Source organism: Ranitomeya imitator, chromosome 5 (genome assembly GCF_032444005.1).
Source record: "Ranitomeya imitator isolate aRanImi1 chromosome 5, aRanImi1.pri, whole genome shotgun sequence".
NCBI lineage: Eukaryota > Metazoa > Chordata > Amphibia > Anura > Dendrobatidae > Ranitomeya > Ranitomeya imitator.
In genome coordinates this window covers 3,545,717-3,561,780 of record NC_091286.1, presented here as the reverse complement: position 1 = coordinate 3,561,780, position 16,064 = coordinate 3,545,717, and the positions used below count along the sequence as shown (strand labels likewise).

Genomic DNA, 16,064 nt, shown 5'->3' with positions numbered 1-16,064 from the left:
CATGATGAATGGTACTGTAATGGAGTAGTGTTAATCTGTGATGATGGGGCAGTGACGTAGGTCAGTAGATTTATTCTGTGATGAGGGTGATGCATGCAGCAGTGTCACTACACTATTATATGGCTTCATTTGGGGGCTGCAGCATAAAGCTGTGATATATTCTTAGAGAGCATGTCCATTAGGCCAGCTGTCCTGGTTCATTACATTAGGACAGGATGATTAGAATTGTAGTGGTGTGATTATTTGCAGGAGCTGGAGTGATTGTGGGGTCACTGGGTCAGGAGGCCTCTGCCTTTGGGGGCTATAAACCTCCGCAGTCAGCTAAATGCTATAATCTGATCTGTATTCATCCATGTCATTGGGGGCTTTTATTTTCGGACTATATTACAGACTGGGTGAGAGCAACATGTTCTGTATTCTGGGGGTGTCTGGTCCTCAGCATTAGCTGTGCGATGACAGATCTATGTTACTGGCGCTCAATCCTCGGGATTCAGAGAGAAGATTCTGAGAGACCTGAAAACAAAAAGAAGATTTATCACGTCTCTCACAAACGAAAGTCCAGAAATCAGATCTGACGTGCGCTCTGGTAGCAGACATGGTGGGACACTGAGGAGACACCACAGGACACTACTTACGTGGAAAGTCTCGTCACTGGATTTGTTGAGATAGTTCAGGGAGGCGGCGCGCTTCATACTGCAAGAGAAAAAAGGAGATCTGAGACCGAAAGCAACAACTGAGCAGAGTATATTCTGCAGTGCCCTGCCTGTGTGTGATCTGCGCATGTTACTGTACCTGTGCATGATGTGCACGTGGTACTATACCTGTGTGATGTGCATGTGGTGATGTGCACGTGGTACTATATCTGTGTGATGTGCATGTGGTACTATGCCTGTGTGTGATCTACACGTGTTACTATACCTTTGCATGATGTACACGTGTTACAATATCTGTGTGATGTGCATGTGGTACTATGCATGTGTGTGATCTAAACATGTTACTATACCTGTGCATGATGTGCACAAGGTACTATATCTGTGTGATGTGCACGTGGTACTATACCTGTGTGATGTGCATGTGGTACTATGCCTGTGTGTGATCTACACGTGTTACTATACTGGTGCATGATGTGCACATGGTACTATATCTGTGTGATGTGCATGTAAAACTATGCCTGTGTGTGATCTACACATGTTAATATACCTGTGCATGATGTGCACGTGGTACTATATCTGTGTGATGTGCATGTGGTACTATGCTTGTGTGTGATCTACACGTGTTAATATACCTGTGCATGATGTGCACGTGGTACTATATCTGTGTGATGTGCATGTGTTACTATATCTGTGTGATGTGCATGTGGTGATGTGCATGTGGTACTATGCCTGTGTGTGATCTACACGTGTTACTGTACCTGTGCATGATGTGCACGTGGTTCTATATCTGTGATGTGCATGTGGTGATGTGCACGTGTTACTATACCTGTGTGATGTGCATGTGGTACTATATCTGTGTGTGATCTAAACATGTTACTATACCTGTGCATGATGTGCATGTGGTGATGTGCACGTGGTACTATACCTGTGTGATGTGCATGTGGTACTATGCCTGTGTGTGATCTAAACATGTTACTATACCTGTGCATGATGTGCATGTGGTGATGTGCACGTGGTACTATACCTGTGTGATGTGCACGTGGTACTGTATCTGTGTGATGTGCATGTGTTACTATATCTGTGTGATGTGCATGTGGTGATGTGCATGTGGTACTATGCCTGTGTGTGATCTACACGTGTTACTGTACCTGTGCATGATGTGCACGTGGTTCTATATCTGTGATGTGCATGTGGTGATGTGCACGTGTTACTATACCTGTGTGATGTGCATGTGGTACTATATCTGTGTGTGATCTAAACATGTTACTATACCTGTGCATGATGTGCATGTGGTGATGTGCACGTGGTACTATACCTGTGTGATGTGCATGTGGTACTATGCCTGTGTGTGATCTAAACATGTTACTATACCTGTGCATGATGTGCATGTGGTGATGTGCACGTGGTACTATACCTGTGTGATGTGCACGTGGTACTGTATCTGTGTGATGTGCATGTGTTACTATATCTGTGTGATGTGCATGTGGTGATGTGCATGTGGTACTATGCCTGTGTGTGATCTACACGTGTTACTGTACCTGTGTATGATGTGCACGTGGTTCTATATCTGTGATGTGCATGTGGTGATGTGCACGTGTTACTATACCTGTGTGATGTGCATGTGGTACTATGCCTGTGTGTGATCTAAACATGTTACTATACCTGTGCATGATGTGAATGTGGTGATGTGCACGTGGTACTATACCTGTGTGATGTGCACGTGGTACTATATCTGTGTGATGTGCACGTGGTACTATACCTGTGTGATGTGCATGTGGTACTATGCCTGTGTGTGATCTACACGTGTTACTATACCTGTGCATGATGTGCATGTGGTATTATACCTGTGTGATGTGCATGTGGTACTATGCCTGTGTGTGATCTACACGTGTTACTGTACCTGTGCATGATGTGCACGTGGTACTATATCTGTGTGATGTGCATGTGGTGATGTGCACGTGTTACTATACCTGTGCATGATGTGCACGTGGTACTATATCTGTGTGATGTGCATGTGGTGATGTGCACGTGTTAGTATACCTGTGCATGATGTGCACGTGGTATTGTATCTGTGTGATGTGCATGTGGTACTATGCCTGTGTGTGATCTAAACATGTTACTATACCTGTGCATGATGTGCACGTGGTACTATATCTGTGTGATGTGCATGTGGTGATGTGCACGTGTTACTATACCTGTGCATGATGTGCACGTGGTACTGTATCTGTGTGATGTGCATGTGGTACTATCCCTGTGTGTGATCTAAACATGTTACTATACCTGTGCATGATGTGCACATGGTACTATATCTGTGTGATGTGCACGTGGTACTATACCTGTGTGATGTGCATGTGGTACTATGCCTGTGTGTGATCTACACGTGTTACTATACTGGTGCATGATGTGCACGTGGTACTATATCTGTGTGATCTACACGTGTTAATATACCTGTGCATGATGTGCACGTGGTACTATATCTGTGCGATGTGCATGTGTTACTATATCTGTGTGATGTGCATGTGGTGATGTGCATGTGTTACTATACCTGTGTGATGTGCATGTGGTACTATGCCTGTGTGTGATCTACACGTGTTACTGTACCTGTGCATGATGTGCACGTGGTTCTATATCTGTGATGTGCATGTGGTGATGTGCACGTGTTACTATACGTGTGATGTGCATGTGGTACTATGCCTGTGTGTGATCTAAACATGTTACTATACCTGTGCATGATGTGCATGTGGTACTATGCCTGTGTGCGATCTAAACATGTTACTATACCTGTGCATGATGTGCATGTGGTACTATGCTTGTGTGTGATCTAAACATGTTACTATACCTGTGCATGATGTGCACGTGGTACTATACCTGTGTGATGTGCACGTGGTACTATATCTGTGTGATGTGCATGTGGTGATGTGCACGTGGTACTATACCTGTGTGATGTGCATGTGGTACTATGCCTGTGTGTGATCTACACGTGTTACTGTACCTGTGCATGATGTGCACGTGGTACTATATCTGTCTGATGTGCATGTGGTACTATGCCTGTGTGTGATCTACACGTGGTACTATATCTGTGTGATGTGCATGTGGTGATGTGCACGTGTTACTATACCTGTGCATGATGTGCACGTGGTACTGTATCTGTGTGATGTGCACGTGGTACTGTATCTGTGTGATGTGCATGTGGTACTATGCCTGTGTGTGATCTACACATGTTACTATACCTGTGCATGATGTGCACGTGGTACTATATCTGTGTGATGTGCATGTGGTGATGTGCACGTGTTACTATACCTGTGCATGATGTGCACGTGGTACTGTATCTGTGTGATGTGCACGTGGTACTATGCCTGTGTGTGATCTACACGTGTTACTATACCTGTGCATGATGTGCACGTGGTACTATATCTGTGTGATGTGCATGTGGTGATGTGCACATGTTACTATACATGTGCATGATGTGCACGTGGTACTATACCTGTGTGATCTACACGTGTTACTATACATGTGCATGATGTGCACGTGGTACTATATCTGTGTGATGTGCATGTGGTGATGTGCACGTGTTACTATACCTGTGCATAATGTGCACGTGGCACTATACCTGTGTGATGTGCACGTGTTACTATACCTGTGTGTGACATGCACGTGTTACTATACCTGTGTGTCATAGAAAATATTAAAAATTCCTTAGGCCCCTCATGTCCCCCCTTTCCTTCTTTTTCATGTACCAGTTGTCATGAGGAGCCGTGTCACACCTGTCTTTATGCAAAATAGCAGTGACACAGCTACATGAAGCAGACTGAATAAAATGCAAGTACTTCTGTTTATGTCCAGGTAACTTCAAAGAAAGTCTATTGTCCCCACAGAGAGAGAGACAGGAAAAGGTAATTAGGATCCAAGAGGATCAAAAGAAGATCTCACACCATTTAGGCTATGTGCACACGTTCAGGTTTTTTGCGTTTTTTTCCGCGATAAAACCACATTAGAAACCGCAGACATATGCATCCTATCATTTAGAATGCATTCTGCAATTTTTGTGCACATGATGCGTTTTTTTCCACGAAAAAAACGCATCGCGGTAAAAAAAAAAGCAGCATGTTCATTAATTTTGCAGGGTTTTTTTCACGTTTTTCCCGCTATTCTATGCATTTGGAAAAAACGGAAAAAAAAAAAAAAACGCATCAAAACCGCGAAAAAAACGCATGCGGATTTCTGGCAGAAATGTCCGGTTTTTGTCAGGAAAATTTCTGCCAGAAATCCTGATGTGTGCACATAGCCTTACAATGAGACAGAGACACCACGTAACCGAGAGAAAATATGGAATATCGGAATGTCTATCCATCTGATATTAATGAGACGTATATTGTCAGCACCGGGATAACTAGGCAATCATACACATATTTTCCCATAATCATAACCCCACCAAAAGGCCCCAAACCTATAGAGGCCATAGAACCACCAGCAGATAAGCCATGTTTGGTCTCTAAGCGTAGCTAAAATCCCGATACAAAAGGTGACATGGGTCACACACTTCTGCGGTCATCTTACGAGGAGTTATTATACAAATTGGGATTGAATACCATTATGACGGGCTGAGTCCGGACCCCACCGGGCCCTTGTGAGGTCATTGTAGAGGGGTGTGGGTGGGACTCAGCATCTGATAAAAGATCAATCCCAAGTGTCATCAGTGTTTGTACACGAGAGTTACACATCCCATGTATGTAGGGTCCCCGTCCTGATGGCCAAATCGAAGTGCTCTCCTTTGGCTAAACAACCGTCTCTGCGATCGGTGTAGTAAGTTCTTCTGTTAATCCCTTTTATTTTCTGTACCTGTTTATGTTGTATTGTATTGTCCCCTTGTAAAATCTGTTGTATATTTTTCATAAACACTGCCTCCCTTTGGATTAAATATAAATGTAATAGTTCTGTTCCTTCTGTTCTCAAACTTACTCCTCAAAGCCATAACTACCGTAATGGTGTCCATTCGACCGAAACAGATTAGTGGTGGCGGTGAATAGTCTGGGGTTGTCAGAGGTAACCGTGATCGCAGTGCGGACACATATTCCATGTGTTGGAATCCGGAGGTGTATACGCCGCTCGTTCACGGGTAATATTCTAACAGCCGGCCTAGTGGTGCGAACAGGCCGCGACCTTCTCCGTTGATCGTCGGCCAATCGTTTAATTGTCCGGATGATAGCAGAGAGCTGTTCACTCCAAAAATCACAGCAGGTAGTACTCGTGACCTTCCCGGCCTGTGATATTACGGAATCGTGGGATTAGAAAAGTCCTGACATATATCCCGGATCCCTGACACTGTGCGCGATGTACAGATGGTGCTATACCTGTGAGCACGTGGTACTAAGCGAGCAGAAGGGGTGATACGGAGCATGCAGAGCTCGTGGCAGTGGTACAAAGTGAACAGTGCGCATAGTATAGAGAACAAGGTACTAATTGTGCGGTTTGGATCCCAGAGTGGGTGGCATTGAGCACATGACACCAAGTGTGCTGCGCGTGGCTCTCCCACCTCGATCCTTCCTCACAATGGCTTTGTATCACATTGTGATGTGGTAATTACTTTGTGTTTCTTGGTTCCGGAGGAGTCGTCCCTTGTAGCTTCTTCACCAACATTTCACTGCTCCTCCGTAAGACATCACGGATCTTACCGAGAGACCCAGAGCGTCGGAGCGTTCCACTGCCATCCTGTAAGAAAAACACATTGACACCACACGTATCGCTGCCGTGCTGTAACATCACACATGACACCACACGTATCGCTGCCGTGCTGTAACATCACACATGACACCACACGTATCGCTGCCGTGCTGTAACATCACACATGACACCACACGTATCGCTGCCGTGCTGTAACATCACACATGACACCACACGTATCGCTGCCGTGCTGTAACATCACACATGACACCACACGTATCGCTGCCGTGCTGTAACATCACACACGACACCACACGTATCGCTGCCGTGCTGTAACATCACACATGACACCACACGTATCGCTGCCGTCCTGTAACATCACACATGACACCACACATATCGCTGCCGTGCTGTAAGAAAAACACATTGACACCACACGTATCGCTGCCGTGCTGTAACATCACACATGACACCACACGTATCGCTGCCGTCCTGTAACATCACACATGACACCACACATATCGCTGCCGTGCTGTAAGAAAAACACATTGACACCACACGTATCGCTGCCGTGCTGTAACATCACACATCTGACACCACACGTATCGCTGCCGTCCTGTAACATCACACATGACACCACACGTATCGCTGCCGTGCTGTAACATCACACATGACACCACACGTATCGCTGCCGTCCTGTAACATCACACATGACACCACACGTATCGCTGCCGTGCTGTAAGAAAAACACATTGACACCACACGTATCGCTGCCGTGCTGTAACATCACACATGACACCACACGTATCGCTGCCGTCCTGTAACATCACACATGACACCACACGTATCGCTGCCATCCTGTAAGAAAAACACATTGACACCACACGTATCGCTGCCGTGCTGTAACATCACACATCTGACACCACACGTATCGCTGCCGTGCTGTAACATCACACATGACACCACACGTATCGCTGCCGTCCTGTAACATCACACATGACACCACACGTATCGCTGCCGTGCTGTAACATCACACATGACACCACACGTATCGCTGCCGTCCTGTAACATCACACATGACACCACACGTATCGCTGCCGTGCTGTTACATCACACATGACACCACACGTATCGCTGCCGTCCTGTAACATCACACATCTGACACCACACGTATCGCTGCCGTCCTGTAACATCACACATGACACCACACGTATCGCTGCCGTGCTGTAACATCACACATGACACCACACGTATCGCTGCCGTGCTGTAACATCACACATGACACCACACGTATCGCTGCCGTCCTGTAACATCACACATCTGACACCACACGTATCGCTGCCGTGCTGTAACATCACACATGACACCACACGTATCGCTGCCGTCCTGTAACATCACACATGACACCACACGTATCGCTGCCGTGCTGTAACATCACACATGACACCACACGTATCGCTGCCGTGCTGTAACATCACACATCTGACACCACACGTATCGCTGCCGTCCTGTAACATCACACATGACACCACACGTATCGCTGCCGTGCTGTAACATCACACATGACACCACACGTATCGCTGCCGTGCTGTAACATCACACATCTGACACCACACGTATCGCTGCCGTCCTGTAACATCACACATGACACCACACGTATCGCTGCCATGCTGTAACATCACAAATGACACCACACGTATCGATGCCGTCCTGTAACATCACACATCTGACACCACACGTATCGCTGCCGTCCTGTAACATCACACATGACACCACACGTATCGATGCCGTCCTGTAACATCACACATCCAACACCACACGTATCGATGCCGTCCTGTAACATCACACATCTGACACCACACGTATCGCTGCCGTCCTGTAACATCACACATCTGACACCACACGTATCGCTGCCGTGCTGTAACATCACACATCTGACACCACACGTATCACTGCCATCTTGTAACATCACACATCTGACCCCACACGTATCGCTGCCATGCTGTAACATCACACATCTGACACCACACGTATCGCTGCCATCTTGTAACATCACACATCTGACCCCACACGTATCGCTGCCGTCCTGTAACATCACACATCTGACACCACACGTATCGCTGCCGTCCTGTAACATCACACATCTGACACCACACGTATCGCTGCCGTGCTGTAACATCACACATCTGACACCACATGTATCGATGCCGTCCTGTAACATCACACATCTGACACCACATGTATCGATGCCGTCCTGTAACATCACACATCTGACACCACACGTATCGCTGCCGTGCTGTAACATCACACATCTGACACCACACGTATCGCTGCCGTCCTGTAACATCACACATGACACCACACGTATCGCTGCCGTGCTGTAACATCACACATGACACCACACGTATCGCTGCCGTGCTGTAACATCACACATCTGACACCACACGTATCGCTGCCGTCCTGTAACATCACACATGACACCACACGTATCGCTGCCATGCTGTAACATCACAAATGACACCACACGTATCGATGCCGTCCTGTAACATCACACATCTGACACCACACGTATCACTGCCGTCCTGTAACATCACACATGACACCACACGTATCGATGCCGTCCTGTAACATCACACATCCAACACCACACGTATCGATGCCGTCCTGTAACATCACACATCTGACACCACACGTATCGCTGCCGTCCTGTAACATCACACATCTGACACCACACGTATCGCTGCCGTGCTGTAACATCACACATCTGACACCACACGTATCACTGCCATCTTGTAACATCACACATCTGACCCCACACGTATCGCTGCCATGCTGTAACATCACACATCTGACACCACACGTATCGCTGCCATCTTGTAACATCACACATCTGACCCCACACGTATCGCTGCCGTCCTGTAACATCACACATCTGACACCACACGTATCGCTGCCGTCCTGTAACATCACACATCTGACACCACACGTATCGCTGCCGTGCTGTAACATCACACATCTGACACCACATGTATCGATGCCGTCCTGTAACATCACACATCTGACACCACATGTATCGATGCCGTCCTGTAACATCACACATCTGACACCACACGTATCGCTGCCATGCTGTAACATCACACATCTGACACCACACGTATCGCTGCCGTGCTGTAACATCACACATCTGACACCACAAGTATCGCTGCCGTGCTGTAACATCACACATCTGACACCACATGTATCGCTGCCGTCCTGTAACATCACACATCTGACACCACACGTATCGCTGCCGTGCTGTAACATCACACATCTGACACCAGAAGTATCGCTGACGTCCTGTAACATCACACATCTGACACCACACGTATCGTTGCCGTCCTGTAACATCACACATCTGACACCACACGTATCGCTTCCGTCCTCTAACATCACACATCTGACACCCCACATATCTCTGCCATCCTGTAACATTACACATCTGACACCACAAGTATCGCTGCCGTGCTGTAACATCACACATCTGACACCACACGTATCGCTGCCGTGCTGTAACATCACACATCTGACACATGTATCGCTGCCGTCTTGTAAAATCACACATCTGACACCACACATATCGCTGCCGTGCTGTAACATCACACATCTGACACCACACGTATCGCTGCCGTCCTGTAAAATCACACATGACACCACACGTATCGTTGCCGTCCTGTAACATCACACATCTGACACCACACGTATCGCTTCCGTCCTCTAACATCACACATCTGACACCCCACATATCTCTGCCATCCTGTAACATTACACATCTGACACCACACGTATCGCTGCCGTGCTGTAACATCACACATCTGACACATGTATCGCTGCCGTCTTGTAAAATCACACATCTGACACCACACATATCGCTGCCGTGCTGTAACATCACACATCTGACACCACACGTATCGCTGCCGTACTGTAACATCACACATCTGACACCACACGTATCGCTGCCGTACTGTAACATCACACATCTGACACCACAAGTATCGCTGCCGTCCTGTAACATCACACATCTGACACCACACGTATCGCTGCCGTCCTGTAACATCACACATCTGACACCACATGTATCGCTGCCGTGCTGTAACATCACACATCTGACACCACATGTATCGCTGCCGTCCTGTAACATCACACATCTGACACCACACGTATCGCTGCCGTGCTGTAACATCACACATCTGACACCACAAGTATCGCTGACGTCCTGTAACATCACACATCTGACACCACAAGTATCGCTGCCGTGCTGTAACATCACACATCTGACACATGTATCGCTGCCGTGCTGTAACATCACACATCTGACACCACATGTATCGCTGCCGTCCTGTAACATCACACATCTGACACCACATGTATCGCTGCCGTCCTGTAACATCACACATCTGACACCACATGTATCGCTGCCGTGCTGTAACATCACACATCTGACACCACATGTATCGCTGCCGTCCTGTAACATCACACATCTGACACCACACGTATCGCTGCCGTGCTGTAACATCACACATCTGACACCACAAGTATCGCTGACGTCCTGTAACATCACACATCTGACACCACAAGTATCGCTGTCGTCCTGTAACATCACACATCTGACACCACACGTATCGCTGCCGTCCTGTAACATCACACATCTGACACCACATGTATCGCTGCCGTGCTGTAACATCACACATCTGACACCACATGTATCGCTGCCGTCCTGTAACATCACACATCTGACACCACAAGTATCGCTGACGTCCTGTAACATCACACATCTGACACCACACGTATCGTTGCCGTCCTGTAACATCACACATCTGACACCACACGTATCGCTTCCGTCCTCTAACATCACACATCTGACACCCCACATATCTCTGCCATCCTGTAACATTACACATCTGACACCACAAGTATCGCTGCCGTGCTGTAACATCACACATGACACCACACGTATCGCTGCCGTGCTGTAACATCACACATCTGACACATGTATCGCTGCCGTCTTGTAAAATCACACATCTGACACCACACATCTCGCTGCCGTGCTGTAACATCACACATCTGACACCACACGTATCGCTGCCGTCCTGTAAAATCACACATATGACACCACACGTATCGCTGCCGTCCTGTAACATCACACATGTGACACCCCGCGTTTCTCTGCCATCCTGTAACATCACACATCTGACACCACACGTATCGCTGCCGTGCTGTAACATCACACATGACACCACACGTATCGCTGCTGTCCTGTAACATCACACATCTGACACCATACGTATCGCTGACGTCCTGTAACATCACACATCTGACACCACACGTATCTCTGCCATCCTGTAACATCACACATCTGACACCACACGTATCGCTGCCGTGCTGTAACATCACACATCTGACACCACACGTATCGCTGCCGTCCTGTAACATCACACATCTGACACCACACGTATCGCTGCCGTCCTTTAACATCACACATCTGACACCACACGTATCGATGCCGTCCTATAACATCACACATTTGACACCACACGTATCGCTGCCGTCTTGTAACATCACACATCTGACACCACACGTATCTCTGCCGTCCTGTAACATCACACATCTCACACCACACGTATCGCTGCCGTCCTGTAACATCACACATCTGACACCACACTTATCGCTGCCGTCCTGTAACATCACACATCTGACACCACACGTATCGCTGCCGTCCTGTAACATCACACATCTGACACCACACGTATCGCTGCCGTCCTGTAACATCACACATGTGACACCCCGCGTTTCTCTGCCATCCTGTAACATCACACATCTGACACCACACGTATCGCTGCCGTGCTGTAACATCACACATGACACCACACGTATCGCTGCTGTCCTGTAACATCACACATCTGACACCATACGTATCGCTGACGTCCTGTAACATCACACATCTGACACCACACGTATCTCTGCCATCCTGTAACATCACACATCTGACACCACACGTATCGCTGCCGTGCTGTAACATCACACATCTGACACCACACGTATCGCTGCCGTCCTGTAACATCACACATCTGACACCACACGTATCGCTGCCGTCCTTTAACATCACACATCTGACACCACACGTATCGCTGCCGTCCTTTAACATCACACATCTGACACCACACGTATCGATGCCGTCCTATAACATCACACATTTGACACCACACGTATCGCTGCCGTCTTGTAACATCACACATCTGACACCACACGTATCTCTGCCGTCCTGTAACATCACACATCTGACACCACACGTATCGATGCCGTCCTGTAACATCACACATCTCACACCACACGTATCGCTGCCGTCCTGTAACATCACACATCTGACACCACACGTATCGCTGCCGTCCTGTAACATCACACATCTGACACCACACGTATCGCTGCCGTCCTGTAACATCACACATCTGACACCACACGTATCGCTGCCATCCTGTAACATCACACATCTGACACCACACATATCGCTGCCGTCTTGTAACATCACACATCTGACACCACACGTATCGCTGCCGTCCTGTAACATCACACATCTGACACCACACGTATCGCTGCCATCCTGTAACATCACACATCTGACACCACACGTATCGCTGCCGTACTGTAACATCACACATGACACCACACGTATCGCTGCCGTCCTGTAACATCACACATCTGACACCCCGCGTATCTCTGCCATCCTGTAACATCACACATCTGACACCACAAGTATCGCTGCCGTGCTGTAACATCACACATCTGACACCACACGTATCGCTGCCGTCCTGTAACATCACACATCTGACACCACACGTATCGATGCCATCCTGTAACATCACACATCTGACCCCACACGTATCGCTGCCATTCTGTAACATCACACGTCTGACCCCACACACATCACACATCTGACATCCCGCTATGACGACACAGCATTTAATCTTAATTATCCAGAAGAATAGACTTATCCACATGTTGACTTTTGAATTTCTGTGTTTGTTCTTAGGTTGGTCAAGAAAACACAGACTTTTGTTTGCATACGCCTGTAATATTGACTTGTAAATTGACATTTGTTGTAATATATTGTGCTGTTATCCTGGATGACAGAAACGCAGGGCAATTGAACAATGATAGTTGCTGATACATTGATTACATGTTCTCCAGGCCAGCTAACTTTTTGACTTGCAAAACAGAGGCATAAAAACTATGGAAATAGATTAGATGGTCAAACAATGTGAGTCAACCTCATTTCATCTCCCTCTTGCCCTCTGGTTGTTGGCTTTAAGGACAACAGTTGTGAACTATAAAAAAAGGGAATAAGCACCTCTGCAACATGAGACATCCAAATATCCAAATCATCCAAGACATCCAGCGACTCTTGACAAAACCACAGCCAGGACCACTCTACACATAGCTGCCTGACCATGGCTCCATCACGATGGACACAGATTTGACATTTTACTGGATGCCAGGTTAGGAAACCAGGGCGCCGGATGAAAGAAAACAGATCTGCTCCATCGCCATCACTGAACCGATGGACACTTTGGGGTAATCAAGATTTGGACCCACCAGTCACATGAACCCCATGGATACGTTTGGGAAAGTCAGGAATGTAACCTACCTGTCGCCTGGCTCCATGGAGGTGTTTGGAGAAGCCAGGTTGTAACCCTCCGGTCACCTGGCCTTGTACCTGAATGGATTATCATCTTCCTAAGCTTGTGGTTACCTCCTCTCTGTGTGCGTGCCACAGGTGGGGTAGTCGACCCTGGAAGCTCTGAAGTCACAGCCGCAAGACAGCGGAAGGGTGAGACTAATTTGCACCATCTTGGGGTATTTGCTGGGACTGTTCTATGTGTTATCTGTATGTGTTGTGGTTCAATAAAGTATTGCCAAAATGTTTTACCCTCACCCTGTGATGTCCGAGTATTACGCACATGGTAAAAGGAGAGGGGGCATTCACTGGGATGATTCCTGGTCAATGTGGTTTCAGCTAGTGGACTAGGACACCCGTGTCTCCACACCTACATATCGCTGCCGTCCTGTAAGATTACACATCTGACACCACACGAATCACTGCCGCCATTTAACATCACCCATCTGACACCACATGTATTGCTGCCGTCCTGTAACATCACACATCCGACATGTCACGTATCACTGCTGTCCTGTAACATCATACATATAACACGCCACATATCTCTTCCATCCTGTAATAACACATTGACACCATGCGTATCTCTGCCGTCCTGTAACATCACACGTGACACCCCGCGTATCTCTGCCATCCTGTAACATCACACGTGACACCCCGCGTATCTCTGCCATCCTGTAACATCACACGTGACACCCCGCGTATCTCTGCCGTCCTGTAACATCACACGTGACACCCCGCGTATCTCTGCCGTCCTGTAACATCACATTGACACCCCGCGTATCTCTGCCGTCCTGTAACATCACACGTTACACCCCGCGTATCTCTGCCGTCCTATAACATCACACGTGACACCCCGCGTATCTCTGCCATCCTGTAACATCACACGTGACACCCCGTGTATCTCTGCCGTCCTGTAACATCACATTGACACCCCGCGTATCTCTGCCGTCCTGTAACATCACACGTGATACCCCGCGTATCTCTGCCATCCTGTAACATCACACGTGACACCCCGCGTATCTCTGCCGTCTTGTAACATCACATTGACACCCCGCGTATCTCTGCCGTCCTGTAACATCACACGTGACACCCCGCGTATCTCTGCCATCCTGTAACATCACACGTCTAACACCCCGTGTATCTCTGCCGTCCTGTAACATCACACGTGACACCCCGCGTATCTCTGCCGTCCTGTAACATCACACGTGACACCCCGCGTATCTCTGCCATCCTGTAACATCACACGTGACACCCCGCGTATCTCTGCCATCCTGTAACATCACACGTGACACCCCGCGTATCTCTGCCGTCCTGTAACATCACACGTGACACCCCGCGTATCTCTGCCGTCCTGTAACATCACATTGACACCCCGCGTATCTCTGCCGTCCTGTAACATCACACGTTACACCCCGCGTATCTCTGCCGTCCTATAACATCACACGTGACACCCCGCGTATCTCTGCCATCCTGTAACATCACACGTGACACCCCGTGTATCTCTGCCGTCCTGTAACATCACATTGACACCCCGCGTATCTCTGCCGTCCTGTAACATCACACGTGATACCCCGCGTATCTCTGCCATCCTGTAACATCACACGTGACACCCCGCGTATCTCTGCCGTCTTGTAACATCACATTGACACCCCGCGTATCTCTGCCGTCCTGTAACATCACACGTGACACCCCGCGTATCTCTGCCATCCTGTAACATCACACGTCTAACACCCCGTGTATCTCTGCCGTCCTGTAACATCACACGTGATACCCCGCGTATCTCTGCCGTCCTGTAACATCACACGTGACACCCCGCGTATCTCTGCCATCCTGTAACATCACACGTGACACCCCGCGTATCTCTGCCGTCCTGTAACATCACACGTGACACCCCGCGTATCTCTGCCGTCCTGTAACATCACACGTTACACCCCGCGTATCTCTGCCGTCCTATAACATCACACGTGACACCCCGCGTATCTCTGCCATCCTGTAACATCACACGTGACACCCCGCGTATCTCTGCCGTCCTGTAACAT

The 16,064-nt window shown here is 48.1% G+C and overlaps 1 protein-coding gene across 3 annotated transcripts in view; it reads right to left on the bottom strand.

Moving 5' to 3' along the window:
* Positions 1-314: 314 nt before the first annotated feature.
* Positions 315-16,064, bottom strand: part of KLC4 (kinesin light chain 4) — a 142,288-nt gene continuing 126,538 nt past the window's right edge. For all 3 annotated transcript variants that reach the window (XM_069768206.1, XM_069768208.1, XM_069768207.1), the window contains exons 13-15: positions 6,238-6,362; positions 636-693; positions 315-513 (exon numbers count right to left, since the gene is read on the bottom strand). In XM_069768206.1, the coding sequence (XP_069624307.1) occupies positions 442-513; positions 636-693; positions 6,238-6,362 (255 nt within the window). In that variant the 3' untranslated portion in view covers positions 315-441. The remainder of the gene's footprint in view (positions 514-635; positions 694-6,237; positions 6,363-16,064) is intronic.